The 23,775-nt window shown below is 47.5% G+C and overlaps 1 protein-coding gene across 1 annotated transcript in view; it reads left to right on the top strand.

Annotated features, from left to right (window-relative positions):
• Positions 1 to 20,688, top strand: part of Shisa6 (shisa family member 6) — a 295,943-nt gene extending 275,255 nt beyond the window's left edge. The window contains exons 4-6 of the mRNA XM_051168000.1: positions 13,204 to 13,260; positions 17,885 to 18,037; positions 19,831 to 20,688. Of these exons, the coding sequence (XP_051023957.1) occupies positions 13,204 to 13,260; positions 17,885 to 18,037; positions 19,831 to 20,381 (761 nt within the window). The 3' untranslated portion in view covers positions 20,382 to 20,688. The remainder of the gene's footprint in view (positions 1 to 13,203; positions 13,261 to 17,884; positions 18,038 to 19,830) is intronic.
• Positions 20,689 to 23,775: the final 3,087 nt, after the last annotated feature.

The raw sequence follows: 23,775 nt of genomic DNA, 5'->3' as shown, positions 1-23,775 counted from the left end.
GTTTTTTCACTTTATGGTCTCATCAATGTGTCAATCAATGAGGCCTGGCCACTAATTAATTGTTATGCTATCCTGTTCCATCCATCAGGAAGGCTGGTGGCCCCAACTGGGCACTGTGCCAAGACTCAGGAACTGACTATAGCAAGGAGAGCAAGAGAGACTAGTGAGGGAAGGGGTGCAGATGAGATCAATTGATCAGTCTAGGGAGGGACAGGATGCCAAATTTAACAGACTGGCTACACATCCCCACAAGAAGAACTGGCAAAATCTGGGATCTATCAGCTTGCCTGTGCTGTGTACACTAAGAGTTCTGCTTTTCTACAGCCTGCACACGTGCCCACTTCCTACATATCTCAGACCGTCACCCTGGACCCCACCCAAAGTTCTTGGGATGTACTAAAGTTACATTTGTCAATGTTAAAAGGCCTAGGGTAAAGCTTCGTGCCTCACCTACAGCCACTGTGTACCTCACCTACAGCCACTGTGTGCCTCACCTACAGTCACTGCGTGCCTCACCTACAGTCACTGCATGCCTCACCTAAAGTCACTGCGTGCCTCACCTACAGTCACTGTGTGCCTCACCTAAAGTCACTGCATGCCTCACCTACAGCCACTGCATGCCTCACCTACAGCCACTGCGTGCCTCACCTACAGTCACTGTGTGCCTCACCTACAGCCACTGTGTGCCTCACCTACAGCCACTGTGTGCCTCACCTACAGTCACTGTGTGCCTCACCTACAGTCACTGTGTACCTCACCTACAGTCACTGTGTACCTCACCTACAGCCACTGTGTACCTCACCTACAGCCACTGTGTACCTCACCTACAGTCACTGCGTGCCTCACCTACAGCCACTGTGTGCCTCACCTACAGCCACTGTGTGCCTCACCTACAGCCACTGCGTGCCTCACCTACAGCCACTGCGTGCCTCACCTACAGCCACTGCGTGCCTCACCTACAGTCACTGTGTGCCTCACCTACAGTCACTGTGTGCCTCACCTACAGCCACTGTGTGCCTCACCTACAGCCACTGTGTGCCTCACCTACAGCCACTGTGTGCCTCACCTACAGTCACTGTGTACCTCACCTACAGTCACTGTGTGCCTCACCTACAGTCACTGTGTGCCTCACCTACAGTCACTGTGTGCCTCACCTACAGCCACTGTGTACCTCACCTACAGCCACTGCGTGCCTCACCTACAGCCACTGCGTGCCTCACCTAAAGTCACTGCGTGCCTCACCTACAGTCACTGTGTGCCTCACCTAAAGTCACTGCATGCCTCACCTACAGTCACTGCATGCCTCACCTACAGCCACTGCGTGCCTCACCTACAGCCACTGCGTGCCTCACCTACAGTCACTGTGTGCCTCACCTACAGTCACTGTGTGCCTCACCTACAGCCACTGTGTGCCTCACCTACAGCCACTGTGTACCTCACCTACAGTCACTGTGTGCCTCACCTACAGCCACTGCGTGCCTCACCTACAGCCACTGTGTACCTCACCTACAGCCACTGTGTGCTTCACCTACAGCCACTGTGTGCCTCACCTACAGCCACTGTGTACCTCACCTACAGTCACTGCGTGCCTCACCTACAGCCACTGTGTACCTCACCTACAGCCACTGTGTACCTCACCTACAGCCACTGTGTGCCTCACCTACAGCCACTGTGTGCCTCACCTACAGCCACTGTGTGCCTCACCTACAGCCACTGTGTACCTCACCTACAGCCACTGTGTGCTTCACCTACAGCCACTGTGTGCTTCACCTACAGCCACTGTGTGCCTCACCTACAGCCACTGTGTGCCTCACCTACAGTCACTGCGTGCCTCACCTACAGCCACTGTGTACCTCACCTACAGCCACTGTGTACCTCACCTACAGTCACTGTGTGCCTCACCTACAGTCACTGCGTGCCTCACCTACAGTCACTGCGTGCCTCACCTACAGTCACTGCGTGCCTCACCTACAGCCACTGTGTACCTCACCTACAGCCACTGTGTGCCTCACCTACAGCCACTGTGTACCTCACCTACAGCCACTGTGTACCTCACCTACAGTCACTGCGTGCCTCACCTACAGCCACTGTGTACCTCACCTACAGTCACTGTGTGCCTCACCTACAGTCACTGCGTGCCTCACCTACAGCCACTGTGTACCTCACCTACAGCCACTGTGTGCCTCACCTACAGCCACTGTGTACCTCACCTACAGCCACTGTGTACCTCACCTACAGTCACTGCGTGCCTCACCTACAGCCACTGTGTACCTCACCTACAGCCACTGTGTACCTCACCTACAGTCACTGTGTACCTCACCTACAGTCACTGTGTACCTCACCTACAGCCACTGTGTACCTCACCTACAGCCACTGTGTACCTCACCTACAGTCACTGCGTGCCTCACCTACAGCCACTGTGTACCTCACCTACAGTCACTGTGTGCCTCACCTACAGCCACTGCGTGCCTCACCTACAGTCACTGCGTACCTCACCTACAGTCACTGTGTGCCTCACCTACAGCCACTGTGTGCCTCACCTACAGCCACTGTGTGCCTCACCTACAGCCACTGTGTGCCTCACCTACAGCCACTGTGTGCCTCACCTACAGTCACTGTGTGCCTCACCTACAGCCACTGTGTGCCTCACCTACAGCCACTGTGTGCCTCACCTACAGCCACTGTGTGCCTCACCTACAGCCACTGTGTACCTCACCTACAGCCACTGTGTACCTCACCTACAGCCACTGTGTGCCTCACCTACAGCCACTGTGTGCCTCACCTACAGTCACTGTGTGCCTCACCTACAGCCACTGTGTGCCTCACCTACAGCCACTGTGTGCCTCACCTACAGCCACTGTGTGCCTCACCTACAGTCACTGCGTGCCTCACCTACAGCCACTGCGTACCTCACCTACAGTCACTGCGTGCCTCACCTACAGCCACTGCGTGCCTCACCTACAGCCACTGCGTGCCTCACCTACAGCCACTGCGTGCCTCACCTACAGCCACTGCGTGCCTCACCTACAGCCACTGCGTGCCTCACCTACAGTCACTGTGTGCCTCACCTACAGCCACTGTGTGCCTCACCTACAGCCACTGCATGCCTCACCTACAGTCACTGTGTGCCTCACCTACAGCCACTGTGTGCCTCACCTACAGCCACTGTGTGCCTCACCTACAGCCACTGTGTGCCTCACCTACAGTCACTGCGTGCCTCACCTACAGCCACTGCGTACCTCACCTACAGTCACTGCGTGCCTCACCTACAGCCACTGCGTGCCTCACCTACAGCCACTGCGTGCCTCACCTACAGCCACTGCGTGCCTCACCTACAGCCACTGTGTGCCTCACCTACAGCCACTGCGTGCCTCACCTACAGTCACTGTGTGCCTCACCTACAGCCACTGTGTGCCTCACCTACAGCCACTGCGTGCCTCACCTACAGTCACTGTGTGCCTCACCTACAGTCACTGTGTGCCTCACCTACAGTCACTGCGTGCCTCACCTACAGCCACTGCATGCCTCACCTACAGTCACTGTGTACCTCACCTACAGCCACTGTGTACCTCACCTACAGTCACTGTGTGCCTCACCTACAGTCACTGTGTGCCACACCTAAAGTCACTGCGTGCCTCACCTACAGCCACTGCGTGCCTCACCTACAGTCACTGTGTGCCTCACCTACAGTCACTGTGTACCTCACCTACAGTCACTGCGTGCCTCACCTACAGCCACTGCGTGCCTCACCTACAGTCACTGTGTGCCTCACCTACAGTCACTGTGTGCCTCACCTACAGCCACTGCATGCCTCACCTACAGTCACTGTGTGCCTCACCTACAGTCACTGTGTGCCTCACCTACAGTCACTGCGTGCCTCTGGACCTCTTTTCCTACCTGAGAAATCAATAGCCTTTAAACTGACTTCTTGGCAGTTGAAATGTTTCTTCCAATGAACTCAGATAAAAATCAAAGCTCAGAAGATGAATGGAAACTAAATAGCACTGACTGAAGAAGCAGGGAGTGGGAAGACACCGAGGACACATGATCCTGGAGACAAACCTTTTGAACTGTTGCCCGTGGGGTCCTTTTAAGATACCTACATAGCTCACCACTCAGAGGCTGTTTTGATACGATCACAGAGTGGGTCTTCCTCACCAGGGACTCCCCTTGGAAAAGGTCTAGAGAGTCACTGGCTTTGCACGTAGGGCAAAGCAGGTAAGGGCCATGGAAAATGTATCAGATTTAGTCAACAAGTAATGTCCTTGTTGTCAGGGTAAAGGCACTGAATCCTATTGTGCCCTCCTCTGACATAACTTCTATACTAACAGACTCTGATATTCCAACTATTCAAATGGATGAACAGTCTGAAATGTAAACATAGATCATATTCTACCTGCACACATGCTCAGTGGTTTTACTAATGTCAAGGTTTTTATTATTTAATTAATTTATTCAGATTACAACTCAATTGTTATCTCACCACTTGTATCCTCCCATTCTTCCCTCCCTCCCGCTTTCACCCTATTGCCCTCCCCTAGGTCTATGACTGAGGGGGACCTCCTCCCCCACTATATGGTCATAGGCTATCAAGTCTCATCTTGGTAGCCTGTTTATTCTTTCTTTGAGTGCCACCAGGCCTCCCCACCAAGGGGAGGTAGTCAAATATGGAGCAACAGAGTTCATGTCAGAGTCAGTCCCCATTCTCCACATAACTATGGAGAATGTCCTGTCCATTTGGCTGGATCAGAGTAGGAGTTCGATGTTTACCACTTGTATTGTCCTTGGTTAGTGTAATAGTTTGAGCAGACCCCCCTAAGCCCTGATCCACCCGTCTTGATATTCTTCTTGTAGGTTTCTAGGACCCTCTAGGTCCTTCTATTTCCCCACCTTGTATATTTCTCTTACCTAAAGTCCCAGGGAAATGTCCTCACATCTATCCCAATCTCCTGGTAAGTGAAGATTTTCATGGGACATGCCTTTTGGGCTAGTGCCCAATTATAAGTGAGTATATACCATTTGACTCTTTCTGCTTCTGGGTGAACTCACTCATTATGATCATTTCTAGTCCCACCCATTTGTCAACAAATTTCAGGATTTCCTTGTTTTTAATAGCTGACAAGTATTGCATAGTGTAAATGTACCATAGTTTCTTTATCCATTCTTCAACTGAAAGACATTTAGGCTGTTTCCAAGTTTCTGGCTATTATGAATAAGGCTGCTATGAACATGGTTGAGCATATGTCCTTGTTTGGAGGAGCATTTTCTGGGTATATTCCAAGGAGTGGAAAAGTTGTTTTTTTTTTTTTTTTTTTTTAATATCTTTAAGTTGCTCAGAGGAGAAACGCATAGCCACAATTGCTCCACCTCCATCAAATAGCTCTTTGACAGACCACCAAGGCCTCAGGGTGACTGGGGAGCTGGAGGGTGATTGAAATTTTCTAGACCACAGGCACATCTGTCCGTGTTTCAGTAAGAAGACTGGCAAACCTTTTCCCATAATGCAATTAGGAAACACGTGTACAAAATTGACACAGCGGTTTTATTGCTCCGGAAATACGGCTCTGGAAATTGACTGCGGTGGTTAAGTCTAGCTGTGAGTGTGACTGGATGAAGACATGCCTGAAGAACCGGTAAAGCAACTACTGGGGCGTGTGGGGTGACAGTTCCAGAGGGGACCAGGAAGCGGGAGTGCGTAAATGACGTGAGGCAGAACTTCCCTCCATGTTGGTGGTCCCTGTACAAAAGGCCGGAGCGAACAGATGTAGAGGAGAAACCTCTCTCACCCAAGAAGGAGAGCTTGTTTTTCCGCCACTTTGAACATTAAAACTGTGGGCTTTCTGGCCTTTGGACTCCAGAAATAACACCGATTACTGTCTCGTGACCCTCAGCACCCCATGTTCTCAGACTTGGACTGTACCAATGGCTACCATGGTTCTGAGTCAGCCATCCTGGAATTGTCATGCTTCCAGCATATTCCAGGGCCTCCAGCCTGCAGGCCTCTCATCTTGGGACTGCTCAGATACCATACACATAACTTATGTATAAGAATATATTGGTATTGTCTCTCTAGAGATCTTTAAATAAAACACACTGGCCAAAAAAAGAAAAGAAAAAGAAAGAAAGAAAGAAACAATACTTTGAGAAACTCGTGACTTTTGGAAACAGTTGCAGTTCAGGTAGGAGCAGTGGGCGCTCCAGGTAGGAGCAGTGGATGCTCCGTAGTTCTGGTTAGTCCTGTCTTAGACACATTGTCTTCTCCTCAGTCAGCACAGAAGCACTACCAGGGTTGGATAGACCATGAGTCCTGGCCTCTGTGCTACTGTAATTCTAAAGGGGCTGACTGGCTGCTGCTGTTCTTCCTCTCACCACACAGAGACCGAGCTCTCTGCTCTTCCTAAGCAGTGGTGGCCAGGGCGCACTAGAAAGACCTATTCTTCCTGGTGCCAAAAGAAGCGGGGATGTAGTTCAGTGGTAGAGCCCTAGCCTACTATATATGGGGCTCAAGGTTCAATCCATGGCATTGGACAAAAATTAACAAACAAAAAGCAAGTACCAGAACAGTTGAGAATGCATGACTGCCCAAAGCAGCTAAGGTCCCTGGAGTTTGGGTGGCAGAGATAAGTACAGAATCATATTACAACGTCATAGCAGTCAAAGGCAGGACTCTTGCTCAAAGAGGGACCACTGTTAGTTATCAGTGTAAACAAGAAAACAGTAAGGTGTGTGTGTGTGTGTGTGTGTGTGTGTGCGCGCGCGCGCGCGCGCGCGCGCGCACTCAAGAGACAAGCTTAAAACAACAAGATACAGAAAGGTTAGACACAACAGATTGGACAAAGTTTGTCAGGCTAATGCAAACAAAAAGGAAGCAGAGCTGGCAACATAAATATCAAATCAAGTGAACTTACAGGACAGAGGTGTCACTGAACAGGACAGAGAGGGCTACTGACAGGGGCTAAAAGGGAATGTGTCCTAAAGGAGACATTAGTGTCCTGTGTCTTTGGTACTACAGAGTGTAGCTCTGGAATGTAGAAAGCCAACTGTTAAGAATGCAGAGAGGAAATGGCAGGAACGCAAAGGTAGTGGGAGACCCTACCACACCTCCCTCAGTCTTTGACAGATTAAGTAAGTGAAGAATGAATTAGGGTATAAAGGGACTGAGCAATGTGTTTCAAATGTCTTACTTAATAGACAGATGTCAAGTTTGTACTCTATGAAACAAAAATACACCTTGTCTCTAACTGCCTATAAAGCATTCAAGAGTGTAAAGCATCCAAGAGAACCGATTTTATGGTATCCCACAAAGGAAATCCCAGGAGCTCTGAAAAGTAAAAGTTGGACAGGCTCTGTTCTCAGACCATGGTACAATAAAATTGAAAATTAATGGCAAAAGTACAAACCAGTGACTCCAAACACTTTGAAATTTAACAGCACTCTGCTAAATAACTGTTGGGTCAATGAGAAACCAAGGCTGTAATTATAAATCATTTATGTCCCAACAACTAGAAGAGCACCGTGTGCTGACACTTACGGGATGATGCTAGAGCTAAGTCCATTGCTGAGGACCTGACATCGTTAGCAGAAAAGATAGAAGATAGATGGACCGAAAAGTCAAGCCCAGAAATTAGAAAACTATTTAAAAAAGCAAGCCAAAGATAGTGAAGAAACAGGAGTTACCAAATCACAAAGCATAAAGTACTAATTTTTTTTTAATTTTTTTTTATTAATTTATTCTTGTTACATCTCAATGTTTATCCCATCCCTTGTATCCTCCCATTCCTCCCCCCCCCATTTTCCCATTATTCCCCTCCCCTATGACTGTTCCTGAGGGGGATTATGTCCCCCTATATATTCTCATAGGGTATCAAGTCTCTTCTTGGCTACTTGCTGTCCTTCCTCTGAGTGCCACCAGGTCTCCCCCTCCAGGGGACATGGTCAAATGTGAGGCACCAGAGTACGTGAGAAAGTCTAGACCATTGGCTAGATCTGGGAAGGGGTTTAAAGTTTACCTCCTGTATTGTCCTTGGCTGGTGCCTTAGTTTGAGCGGGACTCAAGAAATTAAACACTACCAAACCGAATAACCCAATTGAGAAATGGGGCTTGGAACTAAACAGAGAATTCTCAACAGAGGAATATCAAATGGCTGAGAAACACTTAAAGAAATGCTCAACCTCCTTAGGCATCAGGGAAATGCAAATCAAAACAACTCTGAGATTCCATCTTACACCCATCAGAATAGCTAAGATCAAAAATTCAAGCGACACCACATGCTGGCGAGGATGTGGGGAGAGAGGAACACTCCTTCATTGCTGGTGGGAATGCAAACTAGTACAGCCACTTTGGAAATCTATCTGGTGCTATCTCAGAAAAATGGGAATAGGGCTTCCTCAAGACCCAGCTATTCCACTCCTTGGAATATACCCAGAAGATGCTCCAGCACACAACAAGAAAATTTGCTCAACCATGTTCATAGCAGCCTTATTCATAATAGCCAGAACATGGAAACAGCCTAAGTGTCCCTCAGTAGAAGAGTGGATAAAGTACTAATTTTGAAGGTTGAAAAAAATGTATTGTCAGTGAGATGGCTCTTTCTAAATGAAAGCCTATATGAATAAATTGCTAGTCCAAAAACATAGTGCCAAGCCCCCAAAAGTAAGAAAAAGGGGTTGCCTTCATCAACAGAGGCCTTTGGAGGGTCTATAGTTTTAAATATCCAATAGATATTTTATTATTTTTTGTTTTACTTTATGTTTTTGAGTATTTTGCCAGCATATTATGTGCAGTACCTCCGTAGACCAGAAGAGGGCACTAAATCACCTAGAACTAGAGTTCTTTAGGCAGTTTTGAGCTGGCCATTGGGTGCTAGGAATGGAGCTTGGGTTGTTTGCAAGAGTATCAAGTGTTCTTAACTACTGAACTATCTCAGCATTGATTATTTTAAAGAAAAATAAAAACTGCAAATATAATTTAGAGTAAGAAAACTAGAATCAATGAATGAATGGATTGATGGGTGAATATATTCCCAAGTAGGAGAAGGCAGTACACACACTGGTTAGGATTTAGGTCTAGTGACAACTTACAGATTCAGATGCAGAACGTCAAACAACCTCTCCCAACCTCAGTTGCCTTATCTCTAAATTGGTGATGAGAGCAGCATTGACCTTCTGAAGCTATCAATAAAATAACAAGAGCCAATAAAATAATAAGAGCCAACTTTGCTAACAAAGGACTCTATACCCACAGAGACACATAAGACACATGCAGTGATATACACAGAGACACACAAGATACACACACACACACACACACACACACACACACACACACACACACACATACGTTCACTATTACATTTCTCCAGACCCTCTAAGTATCCAGTATTTCAAATGCTAGGTAAGTAACTTCAAAGCATAAGGATGCAGCCCTGTTCACTTCGCTTTACAAAATCATAACTTTAATACAAAACCTTAACAGTGTTAGCACAGAAAATGCAAAGTCTTTATGAGCATATGTGTGTACATATATGTTAGACATGGGTAAATGTAATCCGGAGTTGTAATAAAGTAAAACACCAGAATCAAATAGGGCATGTCCCAGGAAAAAATGAATGTTCCAGCATTAGGAAATCTACCATCTATTTTGGCACGTTGGGAGGCAATTGATGATGTGTTGACCCAGAAATGTAGTTATTAGCCTAAGGAAATAAGACTCAGCCAAAGACTGTGCCCAAGGTTATCTGAGGTAACATTATTAAATCCTTAAGCCATCCAAATACCCAATCTGGAGGAACACTCAAATATACTTAGGTTATACTGTGCTTAGACGAATAGATTATGCTTAAGTGACAGATAGAAATAAAAGGCAGCCTATCCTATAGGAAGAATTTTGGTTAAATCATAAAACAAAATGCTTCAGTGATTATTTCAAAATGTAAAAAAATATATTCATGATACTGTTCATTAAGCATAGAAAAATTAAACAATATGTACAGTGTCCAGAGGCTGCACATTTGAATATCTGTGTTTATGTGTATGTGTATAGACTATATACACAAGAATTACATAAATACACAAATCTTCAAATATAAATATTGGCATTTTTCTTGCTTTTCTGATGTACTAATGTGGCAATAAATAGTTGTATATGTTTATTGTTTTGCACAAATGTGAAGATGAAATCACCATCCTGTTTTGAATCTTTTAAAGCAGATTAACTGCATGAAAACTGACACACAATTATTCATTATAATATTAAGTGTGTGTGTGTGTGGTGAGGGAGGAGGGAGAAGAGAGAAAGGGGAGGGAGGGAGGGAGCAGCCTTTTATGAAGCAAAGAAAAATAAGAGGAAATAGAACAAAATGTCACAGTAGTTATTATAGGGCAGTTTTAATTTTCATTTCTGTGCTTCATTGGAAATACTATTCCTTAATGCCAGCAGACAAAAAAATGTCAAATGTTACAAAAATTACTTTCAATGAGTCTCAGACAAGGAGCAAAGCTCCACACATCTCTCAAGTCAAGTCATTTACCTGGTTTTGACTTCATCTTTTAAAATGCAGTAAAGATTACAGTTAAGGTACCTGGGGAATCTCCTATAGTATCTGGTTATGACAAGCCAGATAGTATATATTCATTCAACTCCAATTCCTAGTCAGGACCATTTTAAGGACTAGTCAAGAAAAAAAGATGCATGTGAAAATAAACGAACCAAGAGGACACTATGTTAAGTAAAATGTGTCCGCAGAGAAAAAAAAAAAAAAAACAGATTACAGCGTACTCCCCTGTGTGGATGCCAAATAGTTGATCTGAATACTGAATAGTGATTTCTTGAGGCCGGGAAGTATGTGAGGGTGCTAGACAGGAGAGAAGCAGGTTAAGTCCTGAGCTCCGCAGCACAGGTGAGGGTTAGCAAACGTGAGTCCATGACTAACAAGAGGAGATTAGTTTAAAGCTCTTGAACATAAACAACGAGATGGGCATGTTAATGTTCCTGGTTTGACCAGTTCACATTGCACATGTGTCTAATAGTACCCTGTGTTCCCAGCTAAGTATAATAATTATAATTACAAAAAGAATTTTAAAAGAAAAGAAATTACCTGGTCATGGAGGGCACCTGGCCATCAGAAATAATTCTCTAAATCTAGGTGTCCACCAGGATTTCTTCCTTCCACCAAGACTTCAAGATGGGAGATTCAAAATATAACTAGTTGCCACTCCATCCACTCAACCTGGGCTCTACTATTTTTTTTTTAATCTTGCCACACTGTTTTAAATGGGAAAACACACCAAATAAAGCAAAGAAAGAAGATAAATTGAATCCCCTCTCTCCTCTCCCTCTTCTGACAAGGGTTTTCATTGTGTAGCCCAGGCTAGCCTCAAACCTCCCCCTCCTACCTTAGCCCTCTGAATTCTGAAATCACAACCCTCCCCCCCACACACACAGAGTCTCTATCTTCCCTCCTCCCCTCTCCCTCTCTTCTCACTCCCTCTCATACTAGCCTCTCTCCTCTCTCTCCTCCCCCACCTTTCTCTACCATATGAGGTGAAAATTTCTCTTATTATTTAAATTAAGGTCTAATGCAGAAAGGATTCGACTTTTGGCAGATGGTTTCTTTCTCAGGGAGGGTTAGTGCCATCCTCTGAGGAATGCTGGCCTGCTGCTAAGCACCCATCCCTGATTGGCTCTTCTGCTTGCCTACCTAAAGGATCCATCTTCAACAGAGGAACCAAGCAATCATTCCACCATTCTAGCCTAGCATCATTTGTTAGGAGGAAAAAGAATATTTTGTCTTAGAAATGATGAAGGAGAAATCTTGATTAAAAAAAATAATAATAGTGACGACTTGTGAGACTGGAATCAGGATATTATATGGAAGAAAACTTTGTGTTTCATCGGCTATGGGGGAATGAAAGCAAAGAATTGCCAAGATGACAGACCTTTCAAATTCCAAGCTCATTGGGGCACCAGTGTCATGGGGCAGACCTTGAACACTGGGGAATGAAAACGGCAAAGTCACTTTTTGAAGGACAGGGATTTCGAGGGGATGGAAGGGGTCCATAGGTGGCTTAAGATCTAACATTCACACTACACATGCTGACTCGGAAGTGATCCTTTCAGACAAGAAGTTGGAAGTTACAAACCAAAGCCCACGTCTTCATGAAGATACCTGGGCCCAACAAAGCCCCAGTATTTAGAGAGGAGATAAGGGGCTAGATTGTGAGGCTGGTGGTAGGAAAACCACATTCAAGAACATGCACAGAGATGGAGATAATATCCCAGCCCTGCAAAGACAGGAGAGATATGACTCATATGAGCATAGATGGCTTCTTCCCCTTGTTTTGGCTAAAATCAGATGCATGTACCGATGCAAGGCAAGAATACAATGCTGTGTTAAAGCAATAACACAGTGTTGGAGTGTACTTTAGAGGCAAGCCAAGTGTTCATTCAAACCATTTTAGAAACCGTTGGAATGCCCTGAACTCTACACATTGGCAGCCTGGCTCGATTGATTTTATTGTTCATTCAACTTAAGTGGGCTTTTGCATTAGGAGTAGAGAGAATGCATTTGAACTATCCAGCTGCATCAGTTAGCCAAGAACCCAGGACTCCTGATCTCAAACACTGAACAGTGCCTGATCTGCATCTCAGATGCAGTCGTATCTTGTATGTGTCCTTGACAAATGCTCCCTCATCTTCTTTCTTCCTTCCTGACCCACATGTACCCTGGCATAGCCTCTATAGCTAGTCAACCAAGTCCAAAGGTGTGTGTGTATGTGTGTGTGTGTGTGTGTGTGTGTGTGTGTGTGTGTGTGTGTGTCTGTGTTTTTGTGTCTGTGTCTGTGTTTCTGTTTATGTGCATGTGCGTGTGTGTGTGTGTGTGTGTGTGTCTGTGTTTCTGTGTCTGTGTCTGTGTTTCTGTTTATGTGCATGTGCGTGTGCGTGTGTGTGTGTGTGTGTGTGTGTGTGTGTGTGTTGGGGGGAGTCACCACAGTGACTAAAGAAGCCTGATATTGTTGGATAGAGACAGAAACAGCAGGAAAACATTTTTTTTTGCCTAGTATATTGTTGCAAGCTTTTCTTGGAAAGGCCTCCATTGAGTTGGAGAAAACTGGCAGATATGAGTTAAGAGAAGTACTGCCGTGTTAGAGAACCAACAGAAAGCCTGAACTTTTCTCTTAAAATGTCTTTTCTGTGATTTTCAGGTGATCGTCAGTACAATCATCCAATCTTAAGCAGCGCTACCCAGACCCCTACACACGGTGAGAGCTGGTCGCGAGCATCCCATCTGCACATCAAGTGGCTCCATTCCAAGGACGGGGGAGGAGTTGGAGCCATGTGCCTGCCCTCCTCTGGGCTACAGAGCTTCACTTTTCCTTTAAGACCATTGTCCCCTGGATGTTTGTGTCTTTGACATCAGAAGGATTTTTCTGCCTTAAAAAAAAAAAAAAAAAAAAAGAAGAGAGAGACCCTTTCTCAACTCATTTATATTAGTAATCTCTATCACTTCTTGGATTTACACATCCCATACGTCCATAGCAAGACTGTTAATGTACTCCTTTGCCCAAAGCCATTAGATATCATTGACAAATGAAATAAGACTTAGTTGAACAATCTTAACACTCCCCAATCTAATTAAGATTTGACAAAACTCAAAATTGATTTGAGCTTTACCCTCTTGGCAGTGACGAGGCTGACACTTGCCCAGCAGGGGGCTGTTAGTAAAGAGACAGGAAGTGGTAAGAACACCTTCCCCTGTCAGGTTCTAATGTCCTCTCTGAAGACCACAACTTAACATCTGTATCCCCTGGAAAAAAATTATCTGATGTCTCTCTCAAAAGTCAGTAGAACAGAGAATAGCCCTGTAAACTGTCACCTGCCAGTCATGCTTGTCTCTTTACTATAAAAGATTAAAGAAAATAGTAGTAGTAGTAACAATAATAACAATAATGATAATAATAATAATAATAATAATAATAATAATAATAATAATAGGTGTTTCCTGAGAGACACACTAAAAACAAAGATAAATTTGAAGCCAACTTTGATGGTACAGGCTTACAGTCTCAGATAATAAAGGAAAACGACGCAGGAGGATTGCCAGCTCAAGGCCAACCCGGGAAACTTAGTGAGCTACTGTCTCAAAACAAACCCAAAAGCTAGCTCAGTGGTTGCATATTTGTCTAGCATGCATGAGGCCCAGTGCTTGTCTCTCATAATGCAAGAGAAGACCGAGGGAAACTGGACAGCTCACCATTCTTACCATCATTAAGCCGTATTGCACAGCACCTCAGCACCGAGGCTGGGGTACACCTGGATTAGGAAGAAAGAATGGTGTATTTAGACATGCTTTTTCAGCACCACGGGCTAGTGGACACCTTTATGAGAGCAGGAACATAATTGGAAGCTTCTGGTAGGAGGATCTAACCGAGAAATTGTGGGGACAATTAAGAGAGGTTGATGGCAGTTTTAATGTTGATGGTGGGGACAATAAGGAAGACTGAGGTAAGAATTGAGAAGGTATAGTCAGTCAAAATGTCCATCTCAATGGAGAGCCAAGAGTATTTGGAAGAATGGAGGCTTGGCTGTGGATACCGTCTAAGGACTGAGACAAATAGCCAACATGCAGGAATGGAATTCGTGATGGGGAACTTGAACTTGAACTTAAAAGAATCTGTGTTGACCGTGGAAGATGCAAGAAAAAAACATTCTGGAGGTAGTGTGAGGCTGGAGCTGGGGATGTTCTCATCAGTCTTTGAAGGGAGTAACAGAAGGCTTGAAAGTGGGGACTCTGTGCAAGAATTCTGCAATGGGGGAAATAGAAGACAGAGACAGAGAGTCTGGGGGTGCTGTGGGGATCTGGGAGAGGGAAGAGGAGCCAGAAGAGGCAGACGAGGAAAGTGCCCACGTGTTCGGTAACATTCTGGAATGAACAACCACTGAGCTGAGCCTCCTTGGGAAGAGCCAACACAAGCATAGGCTCGTGAGTACAAACAGAGGGACTGTCCCCAACTCTACCTCTTCGTGTCTCCTCTCTTCCAGCTGGGACAAGGAGATGGGAATAGAGGTGCCCTAGTGCCGGTTCTTGAGCAGCTTGCAGCACGGTTGAAGCAGAGCTTTCCTACCTTCCTTTCTTGGATGGTACCCCTTTCCCCATACACACACACACACACACACACACACACACACACACACACACACACACAGACACCGAAGAATGAGTAGAATAATCAGGAAGGTCTGAAAGACCTGCGTCTACTTGATCAGCCCCAAATCATTCACTAGATCCTTAGCTTTGCCATGCAATCTGAGAGAAACAGGAAAATTAGAAAGCGGGCCGACTGATGCAAATGTCATCTGAGATGAACACAGTCAAGTCATATCAAGTCATTAGAGAGCAATCAGTGAGGTACTAAGTAGAGGGTAACTGAGTGAGCAGGGACAGTAGGAGGGAAGAGCAGATGCCATTGAGGAATGACAAAACGTGACAAGGTTGCGCTCACAAGCTTCTAATCAAGGAAAGATGTGATGGAGGACAAAATAAAGCAGGGCATCTCATTAGAAGACAAGCTGGATGAAGGGAGGCTCAGGCATCCCTGGTCAGGACAAAGGGCAAAATGTTCTTGGCTCGGTGGTAATTTCAGAATAAGTGGTAGATGACAGCATATAAACCCACAGCCTTTGGAAGAAGGAGAACTGAGCAATGACCTCAGTGGGAGTAAGATGCCAAGACTCAGAGGGATCCCAGTTCCTCTCCAGCATGGTGAGGAGCGAAGAAACAAGAAGCCGTGGGTTCGTGGCTATTAACCCAGTGCAGGGAGCAGCGCTCTTCATGCCCACTCCACTTGCTGGCATCTGTCCTGGTCCATGCCAGGGAAGCTCTCTCTGTACAGCATGTTCTGATCTCTTGGGATACAGAGCATCCCTCACCCCCTCACATATGTACGAAGCTGGCAAAAACACCAGCTTATTGGCTGAAATCCCCTGGCTCAATCCCCAGTTTTGGGGGTGACAATGCAGGCAGAGAAGGAGAGAGAAGCCAGGAGTCCCCATGCCTGGGGCAATCCTTGGATACAGCCTTTCTTTCTCTCTTTCTCTCCCCCCTCCCCCCCCCATCTCTGGCTGTCTCTGTCTCTCTCTCCTTCTCTCTTTCTCCCCCTCCCCGCCAGGGATAACAGGATTCTTGCATTCTATAATGTGACACTCTCTGCCAAGAGGTGTATGAAACCACAATCCGCCTATACATCTATACCAGCTTAGGGCTTGCCCCTTCTCGGAGCATCTTTGGCTTTGAGGAGTCCCAAACAAAGAGGACGAATGGATGATATGGCCAGACCAACTGCCTTTCCCTACTCATTTTGGGAATGGTATCACTATCTCCCTGGACACTAACTGTTGACTTTTTTTTAATGGTTCCTCCTCCTCATGTCAATCAAGCATCAAGGCATTTTGTCCCCTCCCACTCACCCACTCACCATCATTTGTTCACTCTGTTGACTGTTTGTTGCTACTCCTCTCTTGACCCTTTTTCCCTGAGACTGGCAGTGAACTGCACTCCATTTTGTCAATGCTGACTTTGGAATTTCAAGATTTATCTTAGGGAAAGTGAGAGAAAAGAGGAAGGTATGATAGACAGGTTTTACTCAAGGTTTTCCCTCTGGGAGCTTAGAAATTCCCAGGGCAGCCTCTCAGAGAGGGCTTAACATATGCAGCAGTGGCTGTGTGGCTCTCAGAGGCTTGCCCATGTATGGAACACAGAGAGGCCCAGGGGAGCTGCCCCAAAGGTGCATGGCACGATGGATTGAAAGTGGATTGCAGCTGCAATGGGTTTGGGTCCTGTACCCAGCTACCCTGTGGCCACTACAGCTCTCTGAAGTTGGATTAGCTGGACATCAGAATTAGATCAGCTATTAGGATGAGGCAGTGCATTCGTGTATTGGGGGGGTTGGTTTGGTTTTTCAAGATGGGATTTCTCTGTGTAGCCCTGGCTATCCTAGAATTCACTCTGTAGACCAGGCTGGGCACAAACTCAGAGATTCACTTTTAAAGACACCTCTCTCTCTCTCTCTCTCTCTCTCTCTCTCTCTCTCTCTCTCTCTCTCTCTCTCTCTCTCTCTCTCTCTCTCATTCTCTCTCTCTGTATTGATGACATTATGATGCTTGTCTTACTGTCTCTATCGCTGTGATAAAACAGCACAACCACCACCCCCAAAATTGAGGAGGAATGGTTCATTTAGCTTACACTTCCACATCACAGCCCCTCATTGAAGGAAGTCAGGACAGGAAATAGGAGCAGAAGCTGAAGCAGAAGCCATCAAGGAGGAGTCTTGCTTACTGGCTTGCTCTTTCATGGCTCACTCAGCCTGCTTTCATCTACCGTCTAGGGTGATGGGTCCAAGAGGGGCACTGCTTCCAGTGAGACAGATGCCCCCACATCAGTCATCCATCAAGACTTGGCTACAGGCAGTCTAGTGGAGGATCTTCCCAATTGCAGTTTCCTCTTCTCATGTGGCTGTCACTTGTGTCAAGTTGGCAAAAGTCTAGCTAGGAATATGTTATTTCATTACATCTGGCTCAGTTTTCATCAGACAGACCAATGATATATCTGGATTTAAAAAAGAAAAAAACTGTTGTTGAGTGTCCCAATTGAGTCCTCATGGACTGATCAATATCCATGGGAGCCAGAGGCAACCAAGACAATGCCTTCCCCCACCCCACTCCCCAGATTGTTGACTAAGGGAATTGAGCAGGGGGATACTGAACCCCAGCATTCCCCACTGGGGACTCTAGTCAGGAATGGAGGAGAAGGTACAGAGAAAGCTTGGCCACTCTGACCTCAGCTACCTCTGCCTTTCTGTCCACTCATGCCATGCCCTTCCTTTGCAGAGAAGCCGCGGTTGAATAACATCCTGACATCAGCCACCGAACCCTACGACCTCTCCTTCTCACGCTCTTTCCAGAACTTAGCCCACTTGCCTCCATCATATGAATCTGCAGTGAAGACCAACCCAAGCAAGTACTCATCTCTGAAAAGGCTAAGTAAGTCAAGGCTGTCTGGAATTGAGGTCTGTCTCACGGGTCTCCAAGTCATCCTCCTCTGTGTCGCATACCCAAGGGACGAACTGTAGAATCCCAAGAGCCAAGGAATGAGTTGTACACAGGATGATGAGAATACAGAACCCTCTCTTTTCTTCTGTTGCCCTTAAATCCAGTATTTTCATAGTTAAGAATGATGCTCTAAGACCCTGAGGCCCTTGTCCTCTATAAGCTGTACTTACCACTCAGGTACCAGCTTGCCAGGGGCCTTCCTCAAACCACGGGCATTCCTGTGTGTCATTTCCTGTAATAGAGGCAGCAAGGGCCGATAAAACCATTCTAACTGAGCCAAGGCCATCTCAAGGACCCAAGCACACTTCTCATGTATGTACCTTAATAGCATCCCTTAAGACTGGTTTATATGGGGACCCACCTCTGCTGTTTGGCCCTGAAATGGCTGTTGGCATTGGTGGGTTTAAGACATCAAAATGTCAAGAAAGTACATTTAGGGGCATTTTTTTCTTTCCTGACCTGACATTTCTCTATGAGTGAGTCTATACCCCCGTGTGTGTGTGTGTGTATGTGTATGTGTGTGTTGGCATCCTTGTGTGTGTGTGTGTGGTTTTTTGGGGGATGGCACACAGAGCCCTGTGCATGCTAGGCAACCATCTGATCCCTGAGCTCCTGAGCTACACTCCTAGCCCCACAAGTGTCCTTTGATGGCTGCCCAGCTTAGTTGGCTCTCCACTGCCAAGCATGTGCTTAACTTCCAGGGTAACTCACATTGGTAGAAGTCCAACCCAAGTCTATCTCATCTACCTACCGAGAAATGTTGAGTCTTTATAGCAACAAGTGAACATCTCTGGCCACCTGAGATGGCCAACTGGTGCCCCAAAATGAGAAGATGGGGTTCAGTAGGCACCCCTAACTCTGAGCCCACTGAGGAGGAAGTGGCATGCCCACACAAAGGAGAAAGTCCCAAAAACCTGCCTGCAGGGGGCCTCCTTGCTGAAATCTGGGACGCTGTACCCTTAGCCAGTGCCCTGGAAAAGGTCAAGGATCCATAGGGCAATTCTGGGAGAACCTTCTAGAACAGGAGGCCAGAACAAGATGCACATATAGTGTGGCTACGGCCCACTGCCTGGTGGGCACAAGGAGTACGTGCGGGCTGATGATATGGCTGTGTGTGGGGCTGGATGCCCATGTGTTGGCTCCCTGTATGTTGGCTGTTACTCCAGAGAAGGTGTTACTAGGTTCCTAGGTTACCAGGGAAGCTTTTCACAAACGCCTCCTAGAGGAGCATCCTACTTTATTCTAACAGAAGCTGGTTCTGAGCCCAGTTTCCATAAGGAAGTGCTCTAGCCACCATTGGGAAACTGTCAGCTCTACCTGGGTGCTGTAGCAAGACCAGAACCCACATGGTGTAGGCACAGCAGACAAGCCATAGGAATACCTTGAGCTTGCCACCAGCTCTGCTGTGAGCTGGGTGGGGAAGTCATTTAACTATCCCCCAAGGTGGTCCCTGAAGGAGAAACAGCATCTGTGGGACCACTGCACATATGGGATCTGGGGGAAAGGCAGTGCTCCTGAGCATCTTTCACGGGCTCTCAAGGGTTAGTTTATGGATGCAGTGGAGGAGGGAGTTAAGGTCATCAGCCTGAACTCCCCTCACCTTGTAGATTTCCAAGTCTGTGGTTGAGCAAGAGGGCGTACACGCCCACGCCCACGCCCACATTCCCCTCACTCCCTGAGTCGTCCTGGCTCACCGATCACCACCCATCTCTGTCTCCTTGCAGCGGACAAGGAAGCTGACGAGTATTACATGAGGCGGAGGCATCTGCCAGACCTTGCAGCCCGTGGTACCCTCCCCCTCAACGTCATCCAGATGTCTCAACAGAAGCCTCTGCCTCGAGAACGGCCGCGCAGGCCCATTAGGGCCATGTCCCAGGACAGGGTCTTGTCCCCACATCGGGGCTTGCCTGATGAATTTGGCATGCCCTACGACCGCATCTTGTCTGATGAACAGCTGCTCTCCACGGAGCGCCTGCACTCCCAGGACCCGTTGCTGTCCCCAGAGCGGACCGCCTTCCCGGAACAGTCGCTGTCGCGGGCCATCTCGCACACGGACGTCTTTGTGTCCACGCCGGTGCTGGACCGCTACCGCATGACCAAGATGCACTCCCATCCCAGTGCCTCCAATAACTCCTATGCCACCCTGGGCAAGAGCCAGACAGCAGCCAAGCGCCATGCCTTTGCCTCCCGCAGACACAACACAGTGGAGCAGCTGCACTATATCCCAGGCCACCATACCTGCTACACAGCCAGCAAGACCGAAGTGACCGTGTGATCAGAGCGTGGCCTGGGCTGCTCAGCAGAGCGAGCGAGGGCAGGACAGAGCAGAGCGGGGCAGGGGTGAGGAGCAGCACATCCAGCCTTGCTCTCCGCCCTTCCCAGGTTCACCCCCATTGGAGCTGGAGGTGGGCTGCCTTTATCCAGAAAGCCATACCCCCAGGGACATGGCGCCAAATGCCTGGTCCAGCAAGCACAGGCCCAGGCTCTAAAGCCCTTTCTCTCCCAGTAGACTCCCCCTGCAAAAGAGAAGAGTGATGAGGCCCACGTCTTTCCTATCATTCAGTCCCTGCCCGGCCCCTTTCCAGGGGGACTCAGCGCGGGTTCTGCCAGTCAGTGGATCCTCTCCTGAAGGTAATCTGAAGCTGCCTGGGTTTGAACAGCCAGCCAGCCAGCCAGCCAGAGGGTGCAGTCAATGGGCTGACCAAATAGGCTACTCGGTCTTCTTCCTGTATTTAGAACCCCGTCACAGAAATCTCTTAGTGCCTAAAAACTGCCTGCTCGCTCTCAGCCAGAGAGCTGCTGTGTCCATAAGCACAATATGATTCTCTTCTGCCTGCTTGAACTCTGGTCTTGACCGAGTGGCTCTTCCCTCGCTGAGCCCTGCCGCCCACAACAGGGAGGAGTCCCCTCCTCCAGCTGCTTGGATGCCCCTGCCTCTGTGCTGTGGGGGCTGTGCTCTCCCAGCCGTCACTGTTTTCTCCTCAGAGCTCTCTAGAGCTTTAGCTCTTGCCCCCCACGAGGGAGCATTAGCTCCTGGCCTCCAGAGAAGAATAGCGATGGGTTGCCAGGACTTTAGAGGTTCCTTGGCAGCGGGCAGATTGTCTCCCCACTTCCTCCAGGCCTCTGGGTCTGAACTAGGACCGCCTCTCAGGCCTGCCTTCTTCACCCAAGCTCTGCTCCCTGGAGGCACCTGCAGTGGGCAGACAGCTAGGGTGTGGGAGGCCACTGTGATGCCCAGAATCTCAGGGGCTCACCATTCCCATTTTCTAGGGCTCTGCCTGCCCCTCACCCACGAGCCTCAGGCAGGACAGAGGCAGAAGTTTCCAGATACAGACAGAAGAAGCTTAGCCCTCAAACAGGCAGAAGCTCTCTGACGTGGTCATGCTGGAGCCTGCCCATTCTTTTCCACCATCTTTGCTCACTCCACCAGCCCTTTCCTGTTTAGAAACCATTCTCTCTCCCTCTGCTCCCTCCCTGACCTAACTCCCCACCTCGCCCCCTGCAGCTCCATTATTTTCCTCAGACCAGTGGATCTAAAGGACCAGGGCCCATTGGCCTGATGCAAAGAAATAATAGTATCCTGGGATGTTGCTCTGGGGGCCTTGTTCCTACATATGCTTGGGCATAAGGCAGGGGCACCTTAAGCTCTGTGAAAGGCCCCACTGCCAGCCCATCTCAGCCCCTTCTTTGCCTCTAATTTGAAGGTGGACAAGGTGTGACCAGCTACTGGGAAATGATCAATGAGGGCAATCCTGCACCCCCCCCCCAGGATAAAGAGAAGAAAGACAACGAGGTCCCCCACCACTTCTGAGGTTGAGGGCACCTCTCTGGGACTGGGGAGAATTGGTCCTAGACTGTCTGGTGGAGGGATGTAAGAAATGGAACCATCGCTTACCAGGCTACAGTAACGATGCCCTTAGGTCAGATTTTTATATCTCCTCCGTTCTGCATGGGTAGCCCTTAAAAAGGGAGGCAGTGAGAAGCTTAGATCTGTCCTGGTCATTTTTAATCTAGCTTGGTTGACAAGCCACAGAGAAGGCAGTGGATGGCTTCCCCTCACTCCTTTCAAGAGGTACAAGCTCTCCTGAGCCCTTCCTCAGAATCCCCCTCTGTGAGCAGGAAGGTTCTGCATAACTAGGAAGGATCGAAGCTGGGTCTTCCAAAAGCAGTCCTCAACCTCACCTCGGAGGGTGTGTCCCTGGCACCATGAGGCTAGGAGGCCCCAGACCATCCTGTTTTCCTCTCCACAGAGACACAAACCTTCTTAAGGGCTGGTCCCCACAGGTCTAAAAGCATTCGTTGTAGAAGGTACAGCTTACAGGAAGAGAGAGAAACTCTCAATCTGAATAGAGAATAGCTCACTTCCAGAAGCAAAGGCATGTCTCACAGCTGGTCCCCTCCCAGCACCCTGTAACTCTCTAACCCTTAGCTTGGTCCCTTCGAAGGCCATGTGCTCGTGGGAAATGAAAAGGACAAGATTGTGGTGGGCAAGAATCCCCTCCCACGTGTTTGTACATCCCGTGAAGAATCTTCCACACACCAAGTTTTCCAGCCCTTGGGTAGAGCAAGATCTTAACCCAGGCTCTTCCCCCAGCCTTGGCTCTGACAAGGTGTCTGTCTATCTTCCTGCCTGCCTGCCTGCCTGTCTGTCTGTCTGTCTCAGGGGTTGTTTGATAAGGTGATTCCAAACTATTTCTCATCCCTGCCTTACCACCATCCAGTATAAAATACCTGGCATCAGTTACGTCAGAAAATTCTAATGGAATGTTTGCTTCTCCTGAAGGTTTTTCTTCTGTTTCACCTTTGGAAGGAAAGAAATAGTAACAAAGACTGAAGTCTACAGACTAATCCAGCCCCTTCTCCAAACTCCAGAAAACTGTGTCTTAACTGGGACGTGAAAACACAGTTACCCTCCCCCTCCATCTTCAGTCTTGCATGACTCCATTTCAATAACCTATAGACAACTATGATCCAGAAATATTTACATTTGTCTTAACTCTTTTGAGAGAGTCTACAATCACATAGCTTTTGTTACAGTATCTTCTTATAACCTGTCCTATTTTATTGTCAATATCTTCCTGTGCCTAATTTACAAATTAAACCTTATTGTATGTGTATGTACACAAAGAAAAACACAATACGTAGAGAAAGAGTTTGGTACTGTGTGTAGTTTCAGGCACCTGTTGAGATTGTTGGATCTTATCCCTCAAGGATAAGAAAACAAACAAACAAACCACTTGATCCCATCAACTCATCCATCACTCCAGAACCAGCTAGCTCCATTGCTATATGAAGCCACTTGAGAGTGTCTGGGGCTGGAACCCGAGTCACTGCTTCTACACCTAGCAAGCTAGTGTCTTCTGTCCCATAGGAGGGCCATGGCTCCCTCGTGATAAACACTCATATCCCAAGCAGACCCACTGTTTGTTTTGTTCTTCATGTGTGTCTCTGCTTCCCTGGATTTGGGTATGTACAGGTTTCGCTTGCCCAAATGTTCTGCCTGAAGACCTCTTACCACACCCTATCCTTCATCATTTCTCTCAAGCATCCTCCAGTGAACTCTTGGCTCCATATACTCATGAGCCACAGAAGCTTGCCGATAATTCCTTAACCTCCCATCTGGATTTTGACCCTCAGAACTCTGCAGTGTCTCAGGCGATGCCTCTCCC

This window comes from Acomys russatus, chromosome 25, assembly GCF_903995435.1.
Source record: "Acomys russatus chromosome 25, mAcoRus1.1, whole genome shotgun sequence".
In the NCBI taxonomy this organism is placed as follows: Eukaryota; Metazoa; Chordata; class Mammalia; order Rodentia; family Muridae; genus Acomys; species Acomys russatus.
The sequence above is the reverse complement of the archived record's forward strand: the minus strand, read 5'-3'. Positions and strand labels throughout refer to the sequence as shown.